At 48.4% G+C, this 18,131-nt stretch overlaps 1 protein-coding gene across 1 annotated transcript in view; it reads left to right on the top strand.

Moving 5' to 3' along the window:
- The window catches only part of tex2l (testis expressed 2, like), a 126,499-nt gene that overhangs the window by 91,317 nt on the left and 17,051 nt on the right, over window positions 1-18,131 (top strand). Inside the window, exons 8-10 of the mRNA XM_070899986.1 lie at window positions 250-382; window positions 14,561-14,698; window positions 16,276-16,488. Of these exons, the coding sequence (XP_070756087.1) occupies window positions 250-382; window positions 14,561-14,698; window positions 16,276-16,488 (484 nt within the window). The remainder of the gene's footprint in view (window positions 1-249; window positions 383-14,560; window positions 14,699-16,275; window positions 16,489-18,131) is intronic.

Raw genomic sequence — 18,131 nt, 5'->3', positions numbered from 1 at the left:
AATTAATGTGGGAGGTAGTGTCCTGTGAGGGTGGACTTATCAGGTGACCAATGGTGGGGATGAGGCCATTGGTGGCAGGAGATCATGTGACGAAACCTCCAGGAATACCAACCAGAGTTAGCGACCCTAATTCTGGTGGATATTTGGAGAACTTATAATGGATATTCTGCTATAAGAGGACAACCTCAGGAATACGGGTTTCTTTTGATTGGAATGACTGTGTGTGTCACTGGCTCTATCCTTTCACAGGGCTGTGGGTGGATTTGGAAATTGCGTACAATGGGGCGTTGCAGATGACGCTGGAAACCAAAATGAACCTGTGCAAGTTGGGGAAAGAGCCGATGCCAGAAGGGGTGAGACTGGCTGACACAAGAACAGAGGGGTAAGCAGACTTTGTATTTTATTCCTGATGTTTTCATAAGAACATAAAAACATAAGAAATAGGAGTAAGCCTCCTGGCTCCTCGAGCATAAGAAATAGGAGCAGGAGTGGGGCATTTGGCCCCTCGAGCCTGCTCCGCCATCTAATAAGATCATGGCTGATCTGATCATGGACTCAGCTCCACTTCCCTGCCTGCTCCCCATAACCCTTTATTCCCTATCGCTCAAAAATCTGTCTATCGCTGCCTTAAATTTATTCAATGACCCAGCCTCCACCTCTCTCCTGGGCTGAGAATTCCACAGATTTACAACCCTCTAAGAGAAGAAATTCCTCCTCATCTCAGTTTTTAATGGGCGGACCCTTATTCTGAGACTATGTCCACTAGTTTTAGTTTCCCCTATCAGTGGAAATATCCTCTCTGCATCCACCTTGTCGAGCCCCCTCATTATCGTATATGTTTTGATAAGATCACCTCTCATTCTTCTGAACTCCAATGACTATAGGCCCATCCTACTCAACCTATCTTCATAAGTCAACCCCCTCATCTCTGGAATCAACCTAGTGAACCTTCTCTGAACAGCCTCCAATGCGTGTATATTCTTCCTTAAATACAGAGACCAAAATTGTACGCAGTACTCTAGGTGTGGCCTCACCAATACCCTGTACAGTTGTAGCAGGTCTTCTCTGCTTTTATACTCTATCCCCTCGTATTAAAGGCCAACATTCCATTTGCCTTCCTGATTACTTGCTGTGCCTGCATACTAACTTTTTGTGTTTCATGCACAAGTATCCCCAGGTCTCGCTGTATTGTAGCACTTTGCAATTTTTCTCCATTTAAATTATCATTTGCTTTTCTATTTTTTTCTGTCAAAGTGGCTAACCTCACATTTTCCCATATTATACTCCATCTGCCAAATTTTTGCCCACTCACTTAGCCTGTCTATGTCCTTTTGCAGATTTTTTGTGTCCTCCTCACACATTGTTTTTCCTCCCATCTTTGTATCGTCAGCATACTTGGCTATGTTACACTCAGTCCCTTCTTCCATGTCGTTTATATAGATTGTAAATAGTTGGGGTCCTAGCACTGATCCCTACGGCACCTCACTAGTTGCTAGTTGCCAACCAGAGAATGAACCATTTATCCCGACTCTCTGTTTTCTGTTAGTTAGCCAATACTCTATCCATGCTAATATATTACCCCCAACCCCGTGAACTTTTATCTTATGCAGTAACCTTTTATGTGGCACCTTGTCAAATGCCTTCTGGAAGTCCAAATACACCACATCCACTGGTTTCCTCTTATTCACCCTCAACATCCTCGTTACATCCTCGAAGAACTCCAGCAAATTTGTCAAACATGACTTCTCCTTCATAAATCCATGCTGACTGCCTGACCGAATTTTGCTTTTCCAAATGTCCTGCTACTGCTTCTTTAATAATGGACTCCAAGATTTTCCCAACCTCAGATGTTAGTCTAACTGGTCTATAGTTTCCTGCTTTTTGTCTGCCTCCTTTTTTAAATAGGAGCGTTACATTTGCAGTTTTCCAATCTACTGGGACCTCCCCAGAATCCAGGGAATTTTAGTAAATTACAACCAATGCATCCACAATCCCTGCCGCTACTTCTCATAAGACCCTAGGATGCAAGCCATTAGGTCCAGGGGATTTATCTGCTTTTAGTCCCATTATCTTACTGAGTACCACCTCCTTAGTGATTGTGATTGTGTTAAGTTCCTCCCCCACTATAGCCCCTAGACTATCCACTGTCAGACTGTTGTTAGTGTCCTCACCGTACGTTCCAAAGCGCTTTACAGCCAATGAAGTACTTTTTGAAGTGTAGTCACTGTTGTAATGTGGGAAACGGGGCAGCCAATTTGCGCACAGCAAGCTCCCACACACAGCAATGTGATCAAGATCAGATAATTTGTTTTAGTGATGTTGATTGAGGGATAAATATTGGCCAGGATATTGGGGAGAGGTCCCCTGCTCTACTTCTAAGTAGTGCCATGGGATCTTTTACGGCCACCTGAGAGAGAAGACGGGGCCTCGGTTTAACGTCTCATCCGAAAGACGGCATCTTTGATAGTGTAGCGCTCCCTCAGCACTGCCCTAGATTTTTGTGCTCATGTCTCTGGAGTGGGACTATGACCCCACAACTTTCTGGCTCAGAAGCGAGGGTGCTGCCCACTGAGCCATGGCTGACACTACATAGTAACAGTGTCGGGCGGAAGACGACCTGTGGTCCATCTAGCCCACCTATCCCCAGCATTCTCGGTGCATTTCTAATAACCCCGAATCCTATTTTCTGGCAAGAACCTGTCTAGTTCCTTCCTGAATCCCATTAAGATGTCTTGTTTCACCTGTGCTGGTCACCTATTCCACATACGCCACTCTTTTTAGTAAAAGGCATTTCCTATTTTTTTTATCCTTAATTTGTAAGTTAATTATTAGTTTGTAAATACAGGTACTGCTTAAATTCCGTACATGGCAGAAAAGCTTACTTGGATCCAATTTGTCCAAATCTTTCATAATTTTAAACACTTCTATCATATTCCCTCTCGGTCTTCTCTTTTCAAGGGAGATAAGACCCAGGGTAGTCAATCTTTTCTCATACATCGTTCCCTTAAGTTCTGGGATGAACCGTGGCGCCCTCCTTCATACCTTCTCCAATAACTGAATATCCTTTTTGGAATAGGGAGATTAAAACTACCGCAGTACTCCAGACATGGTCCCACCAGGGCCAAATACAGTTTTAAAATGACCTCTCTAGATTTAAACGTTATATCCTTTCCTCTACATCCCAACATTTGTTGTTTCACTTTATTGCACAAATTGGAAATTATTTAACGGTGCATTTTGTGAGTGAAACCAAAATTCTGCTTTCATCGTCTGACTGGACATAAAAGATGTGCTGTCGATAATGATGTAGGTGCTAATAGTGATCACCTTCCCTCCCCAGTGGCACTTTGGGAGAATCAAAATCTGAAAATAATTTACAATGCAGGTGTCCAGTTGAGAAAGAGCCTCCTGATTCTACTGAGGAACTGCAATGCACTGATCAATGACCACAGGAAATTGACAAGAACCATGATGAACCAGAAATGGCAGACCAATTGAACAAATACTTTGGTTCTGTCTTCACTAAGGAAGACACAAATAACCTTCCGGAAATACTAGGGGAGCGAGGGTCTAGCGAGAAGGAGGAACTAAAGGAAATCCTTATTAGTCAGCAAATTGCGTTAGGGAAATTGATGGGATTGAAGGCTGATAAATCCCCAGGGCCTGATAGTCTGCATCCCAGAGTACTTAAGGAAGTGGCCCTAGAAATAGTGGATGCATTGGTGGTCATTTTCCAACATTCTATAGACTCTGGATCAGTTGCTATGGACTGGAGGGTAGCTAATATAACCCCACTTTTTAAAAAAGGAGGGAGAGAGAAAACAGGGAATTATAGACCGGTCAGCCTGACATCGGTGGTGGGAAAAATGTTGGAATTAATTATTAAAGATGTAATAGCAGCGCATTTGGAAAGCAGTGACAGGATCGGTCCAAGTCAGCATGGATTTATGAAAGGGAAATCATGCTTGACAAATCTTCTAGAATTTTTTGAGGATGTAACAAGTAGAGTGGACAAGGGGGGTGCCAGTGGATGTGGTATATTTAAACTTTCAAAGGGCTTTTGACAAGGTTCCACATAAGAGATTGGTGTGCAAAATTAAAGCACATGGTGTTGGGGGTAATGTACTGATGTAGATCAAGAACTAGTTGGCAGACAGGAAGCAGAGAGTAGGAATAAACGGGTCCTTTTCAGAATGGCAGGCAGTGACTAGTGGGGTACCGCAAGGTTCAGTGCTGGGACCCCAGCTGTTTACATTAATGATTTAGATGAAGGAATTGAATGTAATATCTCCAAGTTTGCAGATGACACTAAGCTGGGTGGCAGTGTGAGCTGTGAGGAGGATGCTAAGAGGCTGCAGGGGGATTTGGATAGGTTAGGTGAATGGGCAAATGAAAGACAGAGGCAGTATAATGTGGATAAATGTGAGGTTATCCACTTTGGTGGTAAAAACAGGAGGGCTGATTATTATCTGAATGGTGAAAAATTGGTAAAGGGGGAGGTGCATTGAGACCTGGGTGTCATGGTACATCAGTCATTGAAGGTTGGCATACAGGTGCAGCAGGCGGTGAAGAAGGCAAATGACATGTTGGCCTTCATAGCGAGAGGATTTGAGTGTAGGAGCAGCGAGGTCATACTACAGTTGTACGGGGTTTTGGTAAGGCCACACCTTGAATATTGTGTATAGTTTTGGTCTCCTAATCTGAGGAAGGACACTCTTGCTATTGAGGGAGTGCAGCGAAGGTTCACCAGACTGATTCCCGGAATGACAGGACTGACATATGAAGAAAGACTGGATCGACTAGGCTTGTATTCAATGGAATTTAGAAGAATGAGAAGGGATCTCATAGAAACATATAAAATTTTGACAGGATTGGACAGGATAGATGCAGGAAGAATGTTCCCGATGTTGGGAAAGTCCAGAACCAGGGGTCACAGTCTAAGAATAAGGGGTAAGCCATTTAGGACCGAGATGAGGTGAAACTTCTTCACTCAGAGAGTTATGGACATGTGGAATTCTCTACCATAGAAAGTTGTTGAGGCCAGTTCGTTAGATATGTTCAAAAGGGAGTTAGATGTGGCCCTTATGGCTAAAGGGATCAAGGGGTATGGAGAGAAAGCAGGAATGGGGTACTAAAATGCATGATCAGCCATGATCATATTGAATGCTGGTGCAGGCTCGAAGGGCCAAATGGCCTATTCCTGCACCTATTTTCTATGTTTCTATGAAACTCTGATGAATCAAATGCTTTTTCTGTCAGATTTGTGTGGAGGCCTTGATCAAAAACTGTTGGGTGTTTCTGGTCCTGGTTGCTGTACCTGCTCAATGATTTCCTTGTACGCTCTCGTACTAATCTTTTCTATAAGCTCCAAACAAAATGATCTTCCCAGTCACATGCAAATGCACAGGCACCCACACACGTGGATACACATGTTTGTTGATGGGCAGTTTGCCCCTAGGCTGCGACCGTTGAATTTTCACACAAATTCTTAGCCTGTCCTGATGAGGCTTACCTTCGAAAGAAGGCGCTGTGTCACTGTTGTAGATTCAGATGCCAGATGTGTGCAGTGTCGGGCTTAAGGTGAAGCCCTCCAGAGTTGTACAGCTGGCAGATACCGACCCAAAAATCCACAGCTCGTCCGGCGTAGTCCTGATGGACCTTCAAAAGGAGTCTGCCAAAAAAGCCACATGTTCGGCTGGGACCTGGATGAGCCGAGTGCCAGCTTGGGTTGGAAATTCCCGCCTGCAGGGTTGGAAATTCCCAACCAGCAGGGGGAGGAGCCTCCGCCTGCCCAACACATGGCTACCTGCGAAAAGAGGGACTTCCCCAGATCAGAAGTTCCTCCATTCCCGGTGAGAACCAAACGTAGGTCCCGTGGTGAAATACGTGCTGCTGAATGGCATATGTTGGGGCCATGGGAGAGGCATCTATCAATTCTTTCTGAAGGGGGTGGAACCTGGCAGCCTCCTAGCACTGGCAGTCTCTGCCAGGATTTCCAGCCATGATGGGCATCCTAGATGCACCTCTAGTGGCACAGGGCGTGTGCCATTGGTAGGGTAATGAGGGAACTTCCCCCAGGTCTCCGGAAAGTCCAACAAGACCTGTGGCAGAGGTACACAGTGGGGACAGCTCAACTCCTAAAGTGGAATCCACCCTTGTGTGGATTTTCAGGGCCGAGATTATTGAACTAGTCCAGTCTAAATTTAAAGTTGTAAATGTTTCTGAGCTCTCATCCCTAGTAAGTACCCAGAACTATAGGAAATCCCACAAAAGCAATATAGAGACTGTTTGATCTGCGTTGCTACGTCTAATGATTCAGAAAATATGGCAATGCAAAGTAAATTCTCATGAGAAAGGAAAGTCTTCTTACACTGCATGTTCTACCACTTCTTCCTATCTTGAAATGTCAGGGAATGGTTGTAAGAGGGCAGGAGACTACTTCTCATTGGTAGATTATTTTGTTTCAGCCGGTTCACCTGCGGCTTCACAGTGTGGAAGCTTTCCCCAATCTTATCCACTATATCCAACACAATCCATTTGTTTCATCCGGATGTCAAGCTGTGATAATACTGTGGCATGATTAAAACATTGCGGATTAAGATAGGAGACCTCACTCTGACTCAGTGTCCATTTGCTTTATTCGGGTCATGCGCTAAGCTGAATGCCACTGAGTCCCTTCTCCAATCTCCAATGCTTATTGATGCGATACGGCAATTTAGAAAATCGGCTCCACTGGCTTGACAGCCTTTGTGACGTTCAGGAAAATTCTAAATTAGTTAAAGCCGCACAGGATTGTCTGCATCTGTAACTTTTCAGAAAATTAGGTTGATAGATATTGCCTTTTTTCCTGTGGCAGCTCTATGGTTCTCTAACCACATCCTCATCAAGATATTGTATAAAGGGATTTATGGGAATCCGAGAGATTTCTTTTCAAAACATTGTGTAATTTAAGATGCGAAATCAGGTCAGCTACAGAAACCGCCGTGAATCAATCTTAGAGCTTATTCTAGAACAGCATCACAAATCAGTGGTTCCCTTTTCGCAAAGTAGGTCTATTTAATCTACTACCTCCCTCCCGCTACTCTCCCCAAGTGCTGCTAATCACCACCCACTCTCCCAATCACCCTCTCCCTCCCAATCACCCCCCCTCTCCCCCTCCCAATCATCCCCCTCCCTCCCTCCCAATCACCTCCCCTCCCTCTCTCACAATCACCCCCCCTCTCCCCCTCCCAATCATCCCCCTCCCTCCCTCCCTCCCAATCACCCCCCCTCTCCCCCTCCCAATCACCCCCCCTCTCCCCCTCCCAATCACCCCGCCTCCCTCCCTCCCAATCACCCCCCCTCTCCCCCTCCCAATCATCCCCCTCCCTCCCTCCCAATCACCCCCCCTCTCCCCCTCCCAATCACTCCCCCTCCCTCCCTCCCAATCACCCCCCCTTTCCTCCTCCCAATCACCCCCCCTCTCCCCCTCCCAATCACCCCCCCTCCCTCCCTCCCAATCACCCCCCTCTCCCCCTCCCAATCACCCCCCCTCTCCCCCTCCCAATCACCCCCCCTCTCCACCTCCCAATCACCCCCCCTCTCCACCTCCCAATCACCCCCCCTCTCCCCCTCCCAATCATTCCCCTCCCTCCCTCCCAATCACCCCACCTCCCTCGCTCCCAATCACCCCCACCTCCCTCGCTCCCAATCATCCCCCTCCCTCCCTCCCTCCCTCCCAATCACCCCCCCTCTCTCCCTCCCAATCACCCCCCCTCTCCCCCTCCCAATCTTCCCCCTCTCCCCCTCCCAATCACCCCCCTCTCCCCCTCCCAATCACCCCCCTCTCTCCCTCCCAATCACCCCACCTCTCTCCCTCCCAATCACCCCCCTCTCTCCCTCCCAATCACCCCGGCTCTCCCCCTCCCAATCATCCCCCTCCCTCCCTCCCAATCACCCCCCTCTCTCCCTCCCAATCACCCCCCTCTCTCCCTCCCAATCACCCCTCCTCTCCCCCTCCCAACCACCCCACCTCCCTCCCTCCCAATCACCCCCCTCTCTCTCTCCCAATCATCCCCCTCCCTCCCTCCCAATCAACCCCCTCTCCCCCTCCCAATCATCCCCCTCCCTCCCTCCCAATCACCCCCCCTCTCTCCCTCCCAATCACCCCCCTCTCCCCCTCCCAATCATCCCCCTCCCTCCCTCCCAATCACCCCCCTCTCTCCCTCCCAATCACCCCCCCTCTCCCCCTCCAAATCATTCCCCTCCCTCCCTCCCAATCACCCCCACTCTCTCCCTCCCAATCACCCCCCCTCTCCCCCTCCCAATCACCCCCTCTCTCCCTCCCAATCACCCCACCTCTCTCCCTCCCAATCACCCCCCCTCTCTCCCTCCCAATCACCCCGGCTCTCCCCCTCCCAATCATCCCCCTCCCTCCCTCCCAATCACCCCCCTCTCTCCCTCCCAATCACCCCCCCTCTCCCCCTCCCAATCACCCCACCTCCCTCGCTCCCAATCACCCCCTTCCTCCGTCCCAATCATCCCCTTCCTCCGTCCCAATCATCCCCCTCCCTCCTTCCCAATCACCCCCCCTCTCTCCCTCCCAATCATCCCCCTCCCTCCCTCCCTCCCAATCACCCCCCCTCTTCCCCTCCCAATCATCCCCCTCCCTCCCTCCCAATCACCCCCCCTTTCCCCCTCCCAATCACCCCACCTCCCTCCCTCCCAATCACCCCCCCTCTCTCTCTCCCAATCATCCTGCTCCCTCCCTCCCAATCACCCCCCCTCTCCCCCTCCCAATCATCCCCCTCCCCCCCACCCAATCACCCCCGCTCTCTCCCTCCAAATCACCCCCCCTCTCCCCCTCCCAATCGCCCCACCTCTCTCGCTCCCAATCACCCCACCTCCCTCGCTCCCAATCACCCCACCTCCCTCGCTCCCAATCACCCCCTTCCTCCGTCCCAATCACCCCCTTCCTCCGTCCCAATCACCCCCTTCCTCCCTCCCAATCACCCCCCTCCCTCCCTCCCAATCATTCCCCCTCCCTCCCAATCACACCCCCTCCCTCCCAATCACACCCCCTCCCTCCCAATCACACCCCCTCCCTCCCAATCACACCCCCGCCCAATCACCACCCCCCCCAATCACCACCCCCCCCAATCACTGCCCCTCTCTCCCTCCCAATCACACCCCCTCCCTCCCGATCATCCCCCTCCCCCCCGATCACCCCCCTCCCTCCCAATCATCCCCCGTCCCAATCACCTCCCCCTTCCAATCACCCCCCATCACTTCCCCTCCCTCCCAATCACCGCCCCTCTCTCCCTCCCAGTCACCCACCCTCCCTCCCAATCACTGTGCCGCCTCCCTCACAATCACCCCCCCCAATCACCACCCCTCCCAATCACACCCCCCTCCCAATCACTTCCCTCCCTTCCAATCACCACCCCCCTCCCTCCCTCCCAGTCACACGCACTCCCTTCCGATCACTGCTCCCCTCTCTCCCAATCACCATTTCCCCCCCCCTCCCAATCACTCCCCCCTCCCTCCAAATTACACCCCCCTCCCAATCACCCCCTCTTCCCAATCACCCCTCCTCCCTCCCAATCACCCCCTCCCTCCCAATCACCCCCTTCCTCCCAATCAGCCCCTCTCTCCCGATCACCCCCCCCAATCACCATCCCTTCCCCCTCCCGATCACAACCCCTCCCTCCCAATTACTCCTCCACCTCCCAATCACCCCCCTCCCTCCCAATCACTCCCCCCAAACTCCCCCCCCTCCCTCCCGATCACCCCCCCCCTCCCAATCGCCCCCCCCCCCCCACCAATCGCACTCACTCTCTCCCAATAACCCTCCCCTTCCAATCACCCCCCTCCCTCCCAATCACCGCCTCTCTTTCTCACAATCATCGCCCCCCTCTCTCCCAAACACCGCTTTCCTCTATGGCCATGGCTCCCCAGGCAACATGAGCTCAGAAAATAGGTCTTATTTATCTCATCTCTTTATTACATTATAAGGACAATTATTTTCAGATATGGCAGGCTATTTGTCATATGAATTGTACACACACACTTTCGTATTGTTGTTTTACATAGAAACATAGAAAATAGGTGCAGGAGTCGGCCATTCAGCCCTTCTAGCCCGCACCGCTATTCAATGAGTTCATGGCTGAACATGCAACTTCAGTACCCCCTTCCTGCTTTCTCGCCATATCCCTTGATCCCCCGAGTAGTAAGGACTACATCTAACTCCTTTTTGAATATATTTAGTGAATTGGCCTCAACGACTTTCTGTGGTAGAGAATTCCACAGGTTCACCACTCTCTGGGTGAAGAAGTTTCTCCTCATCTCGGTCCTAAATGGCTTACCCCTTATCCTTAGACTGTCACCCCTGGTTCTGGACTTCCCCAACATTGGGAACATTCTTCCTGCATTTAACCTGTCTAAATCCGTCAGAATTTTAAACGTTTCTATGAGGTCCCCTCTCATTCTTCTGAACTCCAGTGAATACAAGCCCAGTTGATCCAGTCTTTCTTGATAGGTCAGTCCCACCATCCCAGGAATCAGTCTGGTGAATCTTCGCTGCACTCCCTCAATAGCAAGAATGTCCTTCCTCAAGTTAGGAGACCAAAACTGTACACAATACTCCAGGTGTGGCCTCACCAAGGCCCTGTACAACTGTAGCAACACCTCCCTGCTATGAAGGCCAACATGCCATTTGCTTTCTTAACTGCCTGCTGTACCTGCATGCCAACCTTCAATGACTGATGTACCATGACACCCAGGTCTCGTTGCACCTCCCCTTTTCCTAATCTGTCACCATTTAGATAATAGTCTGTCTCTCTGTTTTTACCACCAAAGTGGATAACCTCACATTTATCCACATTATACTTCATCTGCCATGCATTTGCCCACTCACCTAACCTATCCAAGTCACTCTGCAGCCTCATAGCATCCTCCTCGCAGCTCACACTGCCACCCAACTTAGTGTCATCCGCAAATTTGGAGATACTACATTTAATCCCCTCGTCTAAATCATTAATGTACAATGTAAACAGCTGGGGCCCCAGCATAGAACCTTGCGGTACCCCACTAGTCACTGCCTGCCATTCTGAAAAGTACCCATTTACTCCCACTCTTTGCTTCCTGTCTGACAACCAGTTCTCAATCCACGTCAGCACACAATCCCATGTGCTTTAACTTTGCACATTAATCTCTTGTGTGGGACCTTGTCGAAAGCCTTCTGAAAGTCCAAATATACCACATCAACTGGTTCTCCCTTGTCCACTCTACTGGAAACATCCTCAAAAAATTCCAGGTTTGTCAAGCATGATTTCCCTTTCACAAATCCATGCTGACTTGGACCTATCAATGCACTGCTATGACATCCTTAATAATTGATTCCATCATTTTACCCACTACTGAGGTCAGGCTGACCGGTCTATAATTCCCTGTTTTCTCTCTCCCTCCTTTTTTGAAAAGTGGGGTTGCATTGGCTACCCTCCACTCGATAGGAACTGATCCAGAGTCAATGGAATGTTGGAAAATGACTGTCAATGCATCCGCTATTTCCAAGGCCACTTCCTTAAGTACTCTGGGATGCAGTCCATCAGGCCCTGGGGATTTATCGGCCTTCAATCCCATCAATTTCCCCAACACAATTTCCCGACTAATAAAGATTTCCCTCAGTTCCTCCTCCTTACTAGACCCTCTGACCCCTTTTATATCCGGAAGGTTGTTGGTGAATACCGAACCAAAGTACTTGTTCAATTGGTCTGCCATTTCTTTGTTCCCCGTTATGACTTCCCCTGATTCTGACTGCAGGGGACCTACGTTTGTCTTTACTAACCTTTTTCTCTTTACATACCTATAGAAACTTTTGCAATCCGCCTTAATGTTCCCTGCTAGCTTCTTCTTGTACTCCATTTTCCCTGCCCTAATCAAACCCTTTGTCCTCCTCTGCTGAGTTCTAAATTTCTCCCAGTCCCCGGGTTCGCTGCTATTTCTGGCCAATTTGTATGCCACTTCCTTGGCTTTAATACTATCCCTGATTTCCCTTGATAGCCACGGTTGAGCCACCTTCCCTTTTTTATTTTTATGCCAGACAGGAATGTACAATTGTTGTAGTTCATCCATGCGGTCTCTAAATGTCTGCCATTGCCCATCCACAGTCAACCCCTTAAATATGATTCGCCAATCTATCCTAGCCAATTCACGCCTCATACCTTCAAAGTTACCCTTCTTTAAGTTCTGGACCATGGTCTCTGAATTAACTGTTTCATTCTCCATCCTAATGCAGAATTCCACCATATTATGGTCACTCTTCCCCAAGGGGCCTCGCACAATGAGATTGCTAATTAATCCTCTCTCATTACACAACACCCAGTCTAAGATGGCCTCCCCCCTAGTTGGTTCCTCGACATATTGGTCTGGAAAACCATCCCTTATGCACTCCAGGAAATCCTCCTCCACTGTATTGCTTCCAGTTTGGTTAGCCCAATCTATGTGCATATTAAAGTCACCCATTATAACTGCTGCACCTTTATTGCATGCACCCCTAATTTCCTGTTTGATACCCTCCCCAACATTACTACTACTGTTTGGAGGTCTGTACACAACTCCCATTAACGATTTTTGTCCTTTGGTGTTCTGCAGCTCTACCCATATAGATTCCACATCATCCAAGGTAATGTCCTTCCTAACTATTGCATTAATCTCCTCTTTAACCAGCAATGCTACCCCACCTCCTTTTCCTTTTATTCTATCCTTCCTGAATGTTGAATACCCCTGGATGTTGAGTTCCCAGCCCTGATCATCCTGGAGCCACGTCTCCGTAATCCCAATCACATCATATTTGTTAACATCTATTTGCACAGTTAATTCATCCACCTTATTGCGGATACTCCTTGCATTAAGACACAAAGCCTTCAGGCTTGTTTTTTTAACACCCTTTGTCCTTTTAGAATTTTGCTGTACAGTGGCCCTTTTTGTTCTTTGCCTTGGGTTTCTCTGCCCTCCACTTTTCCTCATCTCCTTTCTGTCTTTTGCTTTTGCCTCCTTTTTGTCTCCCTCTGTCTCCCTGCATTGGTTCCCATCCCCCTGCCATATTAGTTTAACTCCTCCCTAACAGCACTAGCAAACACTTCCCCTAGGACATTGGTTCCGGTCCTGCCCAGGTGCAGACCGTCCGGTTTGTACTGGTCCCACCTCCCCCAGAACCGGTTCCAATGCCCCAGGAATTTGAATCCCTCCCTGCTGCACCACTGCTCAAGCCACGTATTCATCTGTGCTATCCTGTGATTCCTACTCTGACTAGCACGTGGCACTGGTAGCAATTCCGAGATTACTACTTTTGAGGTCCTACTTTTTAATTTAGCTCCTAGCTCCTTAAATTCGTTTCGTAGGACCTCATCCCTTTTTTTACCTATGTCGTTGGTCCCTTTTCAGAATGTCCTACACACAAGCCTAGATTTTTAATTGGGCCTTATTTTAATGCCGGTTTAAAACAACAGCAATCGAAAAATCACGTTGAGTCAAAAATCATGCAGTCACTTAATCATGATTGATCTAATAAACTAGCTGAGACAGTGCTTCAGGTGACTAGAAGTCATATTTCATGAAAAGGGGGAATAAAGAATGATTAGCCAGCAGCTTTTAAATCTATTTCAGGATGTATTTAAAGTGCACCCTATTGTTATATTTATTATTTTACAAAGAGCCGCGCTCTGTTTTTTCATCCACTTTCTCTCTGTGTGGGACTTGCTGGGTCACTCTTCTTAAGCAGCTCGAAAAAGGGGCGGGGCAACCTGTGATTGTCATGTGACAGAAGCCCAGCAATGTGTTTTCCCTGACCCGTGGTGAGGTCCTCCACAGTGAGAATTCAAATGTTGGGAATTAAGCAGCGTGGGAGAGAAATTGCACCTTTGTTCTTCCCACCCGTGGACCTCCAAACCAGCTGTCCCAAACAGCCACCTTCTCGAAGTCCGCACCTCCCCACCGGTGTTCCCAGGAAGCTCCCAGGAAGCCATTCTTGCTCGACCGCCAATGCAGGAAAGCGCAGCAAGATGTGATTGGTGTATTTAGGGCAGCTAAATGCTCTGGGGAGTCACTTAATGAGAACAACTCGCGCAGTCAGAGCTCATTATTACAACCGCTGACGGTCCTCCTGTCATGGATTGAGTTTATTTGAAGACTAAAGCAGGACCAAGGGAAGAAATTGGGTGCAACAAAAGCTAATGAATATCGTGCTGATGGGTGTGAAATTTGCCTTTTTGCTGACTTGCTGATGCCTACTGTTGTATATGCTGACTATGGATGTACTCTATGTGTAGTCACTGTGAGATTGTATAAGATGGAGACTTGTTTACCTGATGTACTCTCAATAAGTTTCACACCGTGAACATATATGCTGGTACCACTAGCGGGTGCAACTGGTGGAGTCCGGGGGTTTCCTGCCCTGGTGGCAGGGCCCTGTATAAAAGGCTGCACACCAGGCTTGCACGGCACTCTGGAGTACAACACATTGCCTCGAGGAGTCATTCAAAAGTACACTATAGACATAACACTTACCCCTTCCTTCCTGCAGATCCAAACCCCGGGCATTTGTGCTGGCAGACAGCGATGAGGAATCTTCAAGTGCTGGATCTTCAGATGAAGAGGAAGTGCCTACAGCAGAACCACAAGGAACCATTGGAGACAAACTGTGTCCATCTGGTGTAGAGGGGTAAGTTGGGACCTTCTTCATTATCTGGTAGATGTTTATGTGCAAGGCAGCTGTTAATTTGTTTTTATTCATTCACGGGATGTGGGCATCGCTGGCAAGGCCAGCATTTATTGCCCATCCTTAATTGCCCTTGAGAAGATGGTGAAGAGCCGTCATTTAAGAGGGCAGTGAAGAGTCGACCACATTGCTGTGGGACTGGAATCACATATAGGCCAGACCGGGTAAGGACGGCAGATTTCCTTCCCTAAATGGCATTCGTGAACCAGATGGGTTTTTACAACAATCCGGTAGTCTCACGATCACCATGATACTACCTTTTTTTAAAAGAAATTCCAGATTTATTTAATTAACTGAATTTAAATTCCCCAGCTGCCGTGGTGGAACGCCTGTCTCTGGATCATTAGTCCAGGCCTTTGGATTACTAGTCCAGTAACATAACCGCTAGGTTACCGTTCCCTGTAATGGACTAGGAAGTAGTCTTCATCCAGCATATTTCACATTTTTGTACTTTTTTTCAAAAGAAGACATCAATTATAACGTTAAAAGGCTGGTATAGAGGCCATTTCACACATAAACCCATTTATGATTAATTATATTTATATTTTAAAATTCTGTCATAATCTCGGACATTTATACCATTACATGTCACGGAGCAACATGGAAAAGATCACATGACCGAACAGCAGCAGTAATGCAAGAAATGAGGGTCTGACTGTAAAGCCTTAGAAATAACAAATAATAGGCATGAACTGTGCATATTCTTACTGAGAACGTATTCAAGACCATAATACACTCTTGTGGTTAAGATGACTGTAAGTAGGTTGAGCTTCACTCTTGAGAACCTCTCAACTGCGTTACAGCTTAGTAATCCTTCCTCCCACCTGTCCAGTATTCTCACCAGTGTGAAATACAGCTGTGAGAGTACAGAGCACTCCAGTTCCTAGGCACCACGTTAGCTGGAATATCTGATTCATTCTCTTGACTTCCGCGGTTGAGCAGAAGCAGCTTGATAATGGGAACAGTTTGCACATCATGAGGCTTCCCATTCAACAGCTTATGGCAGCCAGATAGCAAGCTCTCATCCTGTTCTCATTCATTTGATGTGCATTATTGTTGCTGGGAAGGGGCGTCACACAGAGCAGGCTACTGTTTGATGTGACCTGAAAGAGGATTAAAGGGTGAGGGGGGAGGGGAGGAGGGGTGATGGTGGTGTGATGGTGGGGGGTTAGGGAGGGGGGGGTGGGGGAGGGGGGAGGGGATGGTGGTGTGGGAGTAGGGGGCAGTGGTGGGGTAGGAGAGGGGATGTTGGTGGGGGGGGATGGTGGTAGGGAAGGGTTATGGGGGATGGTGGGGTGGGGGAAGGGTTATGGGGGATGGTGGGGTGGGGGAGGGGTATGGGGGATGGTGGGGTGGGGGGAGGGGTATGGGGGATGGTGGGGGGGAGGGGGGATGATGGGTGGAGGGAGGGGGCAGTGGTGGGGGGGGAGGGGTAGGGGGAATGCAGTCCATGAAAGACTAAACAAGACTTAAAAAGAAACTCACGCCATTTGTATAACTAAACTTCCTTGTTCTTTCAGGTATGCTGCGGGAAGCAGCACCAGCAGAAAGATTCTCAGATTTGTGGATAAGATTGCCAAATCCAAATACTTTCAAAAAGCCACAGAGAATGAGTTCATCAAGAAGAAAATAGAGGAAGTGTCGAACACTCCACTGCTCCTGACTGTAGAGGTCCAGGAGTTAGCGGGAGTGCTGGCTGTCAACATCCCACCTCCTCCCACTGACCGAATATGGTACGTCCCATCCTGTTGTTTGAAAGTGAACCGTTCCAATGCTCACTGCTCTGTAGAGGCGAACAGTGTCTTTGCTCAATAAAATAATAACTCACACCCATGAATAACAGCCAGTTGTGCGTCACTTGGCAACTGACTTTGTGTACTAGAGTCAATACATCGACAACCAAAGCATTTGTGGATTGATTTAGATAGCAAATAGAGAGGTATGGGCGAGTACTGGGACTGGATGGAGGTGACGATGGCTGGAGCAGGCCCATGTCTGTAGATCTAAAACAGCAGTGTGAGCTAGTTGGCATTTTCTCGTTCTTATATAATAAACGTGATGTAAGAATTGTTTTTGAGGTGAAGCGATTTTTTTTTTAATGCTGTTCCCAGCGACACCACCTAAAAGGAAAATAAAATCCACAATCAAAATGTTATTTTCATGTGGAACTTGTGAAACTAGAGAACTAGTCAGATGACAAAATAATTAACCCATGAGTTACAGAGCTTTCAGCATCATGAATGAACACCAGCCCTCTGGCCAGACACTAGAAAGCTGGATTTTCGCCTTTTGAGATTTCAAGGTGGTAATGGCGACGGGGTGGTCCTGATACCGCCTGGGAAAAGTTAGCGCCCTTGTCTGCAAAATTCGGCCAAAAAATGAGGTTCCAAGATCGGGGGTGCAAATTCAGGCGTTACACAAGGGAGATTTTGCGCCGAGCCGAAAATCGCAGCGTTTAAAATGTTTTGTTGATTTAAGGAACTTCATTGTTACTTAATGCCCTGCAGCATAACGTTGTATATTGAATGGTTTTATTTTGGTGGGGGGAGTGTTGCAGTAAAATTTATGATTCGTCATTTGCCATTGGTGTCTTGCGCATCAGTCCAACGTTCACAAGGAGATGTGCCTTTATGGGGACACATACTGTGTCCAGTATTAGCTCTATCCCTCAGTTTCCTCCAATTAGGCGAACCGGTCCATTACGAGCTGGTGATGTGTGACACTTGGTCTGACAGCATCTCTACGCTGCCTGCCCCCTGTGGATGGTGTTGCTATCCGATGGGGGCCTCGCCAGGCTCCTCTTCATCGTCCTCCTCCTCCGAGGTAGGCCTGCAATCCCCACTGGCAATGCCTGGCCCCTCATGATGGCCGAGCTGTGCAACATGCAGCACACAACAATGAATTCGGAAACCTGTTGATGGGAATATTGAAGCCTGCCTCCAGAGCGGTCCAGGCATCGGTCTGCCTGTAGGAGATGGCGTATCTCTGTCAGCGCTTCCTTTCGGAAGCACAGCCTTCTCACCCACTGCTCATCAGAGAGCTGGAGGTCTGAGCATTGGTGCCTGTAAACCTGTCGGGGGTAAGCCCTCCTCCCCAGACATCTTCGGCCTCTCCTCATCCATGGGCTGACATGACCAAGAACCCTTCTTCTAGCTTGATGGCGCCTAGCAATAGCATGGAGCATGATATGCTGGTGAACTAGTACTGCTCCCATTAAGTTTTCGCACTCACCTTGTAAGGGCACTGTAATGGCAGATAAAAGTGTCGTTTGCAAGTCGGAGCTTCACACGGCGCGCTGTGCGCAACCGTTGCAGTAAATGTGACCTGCGATGTAAGAGCCTCATCCCTCCATTTAAATATACTGCCAATACTGCCT

This window comes from Pristiophorus japonicus, chromosome 15 (assembly GCF_044704955.1).
Source record: "Pristiophorus japonicus isolate sPriJap1 chromosome 15, sPriJap1.hap1, whole genome shotgun sequence".
NCBI lineage: Eukaryota > Metazoa > Chordata > Chondrichthyes > Pristiophoridae > Pristiophorus > Pristiophorus japonicus.
The sequence above is the reverse complement of the archived record's forward strand: the minus strand, read 5'-3'. Positions and strand labels throughout refer to the sequence as shown.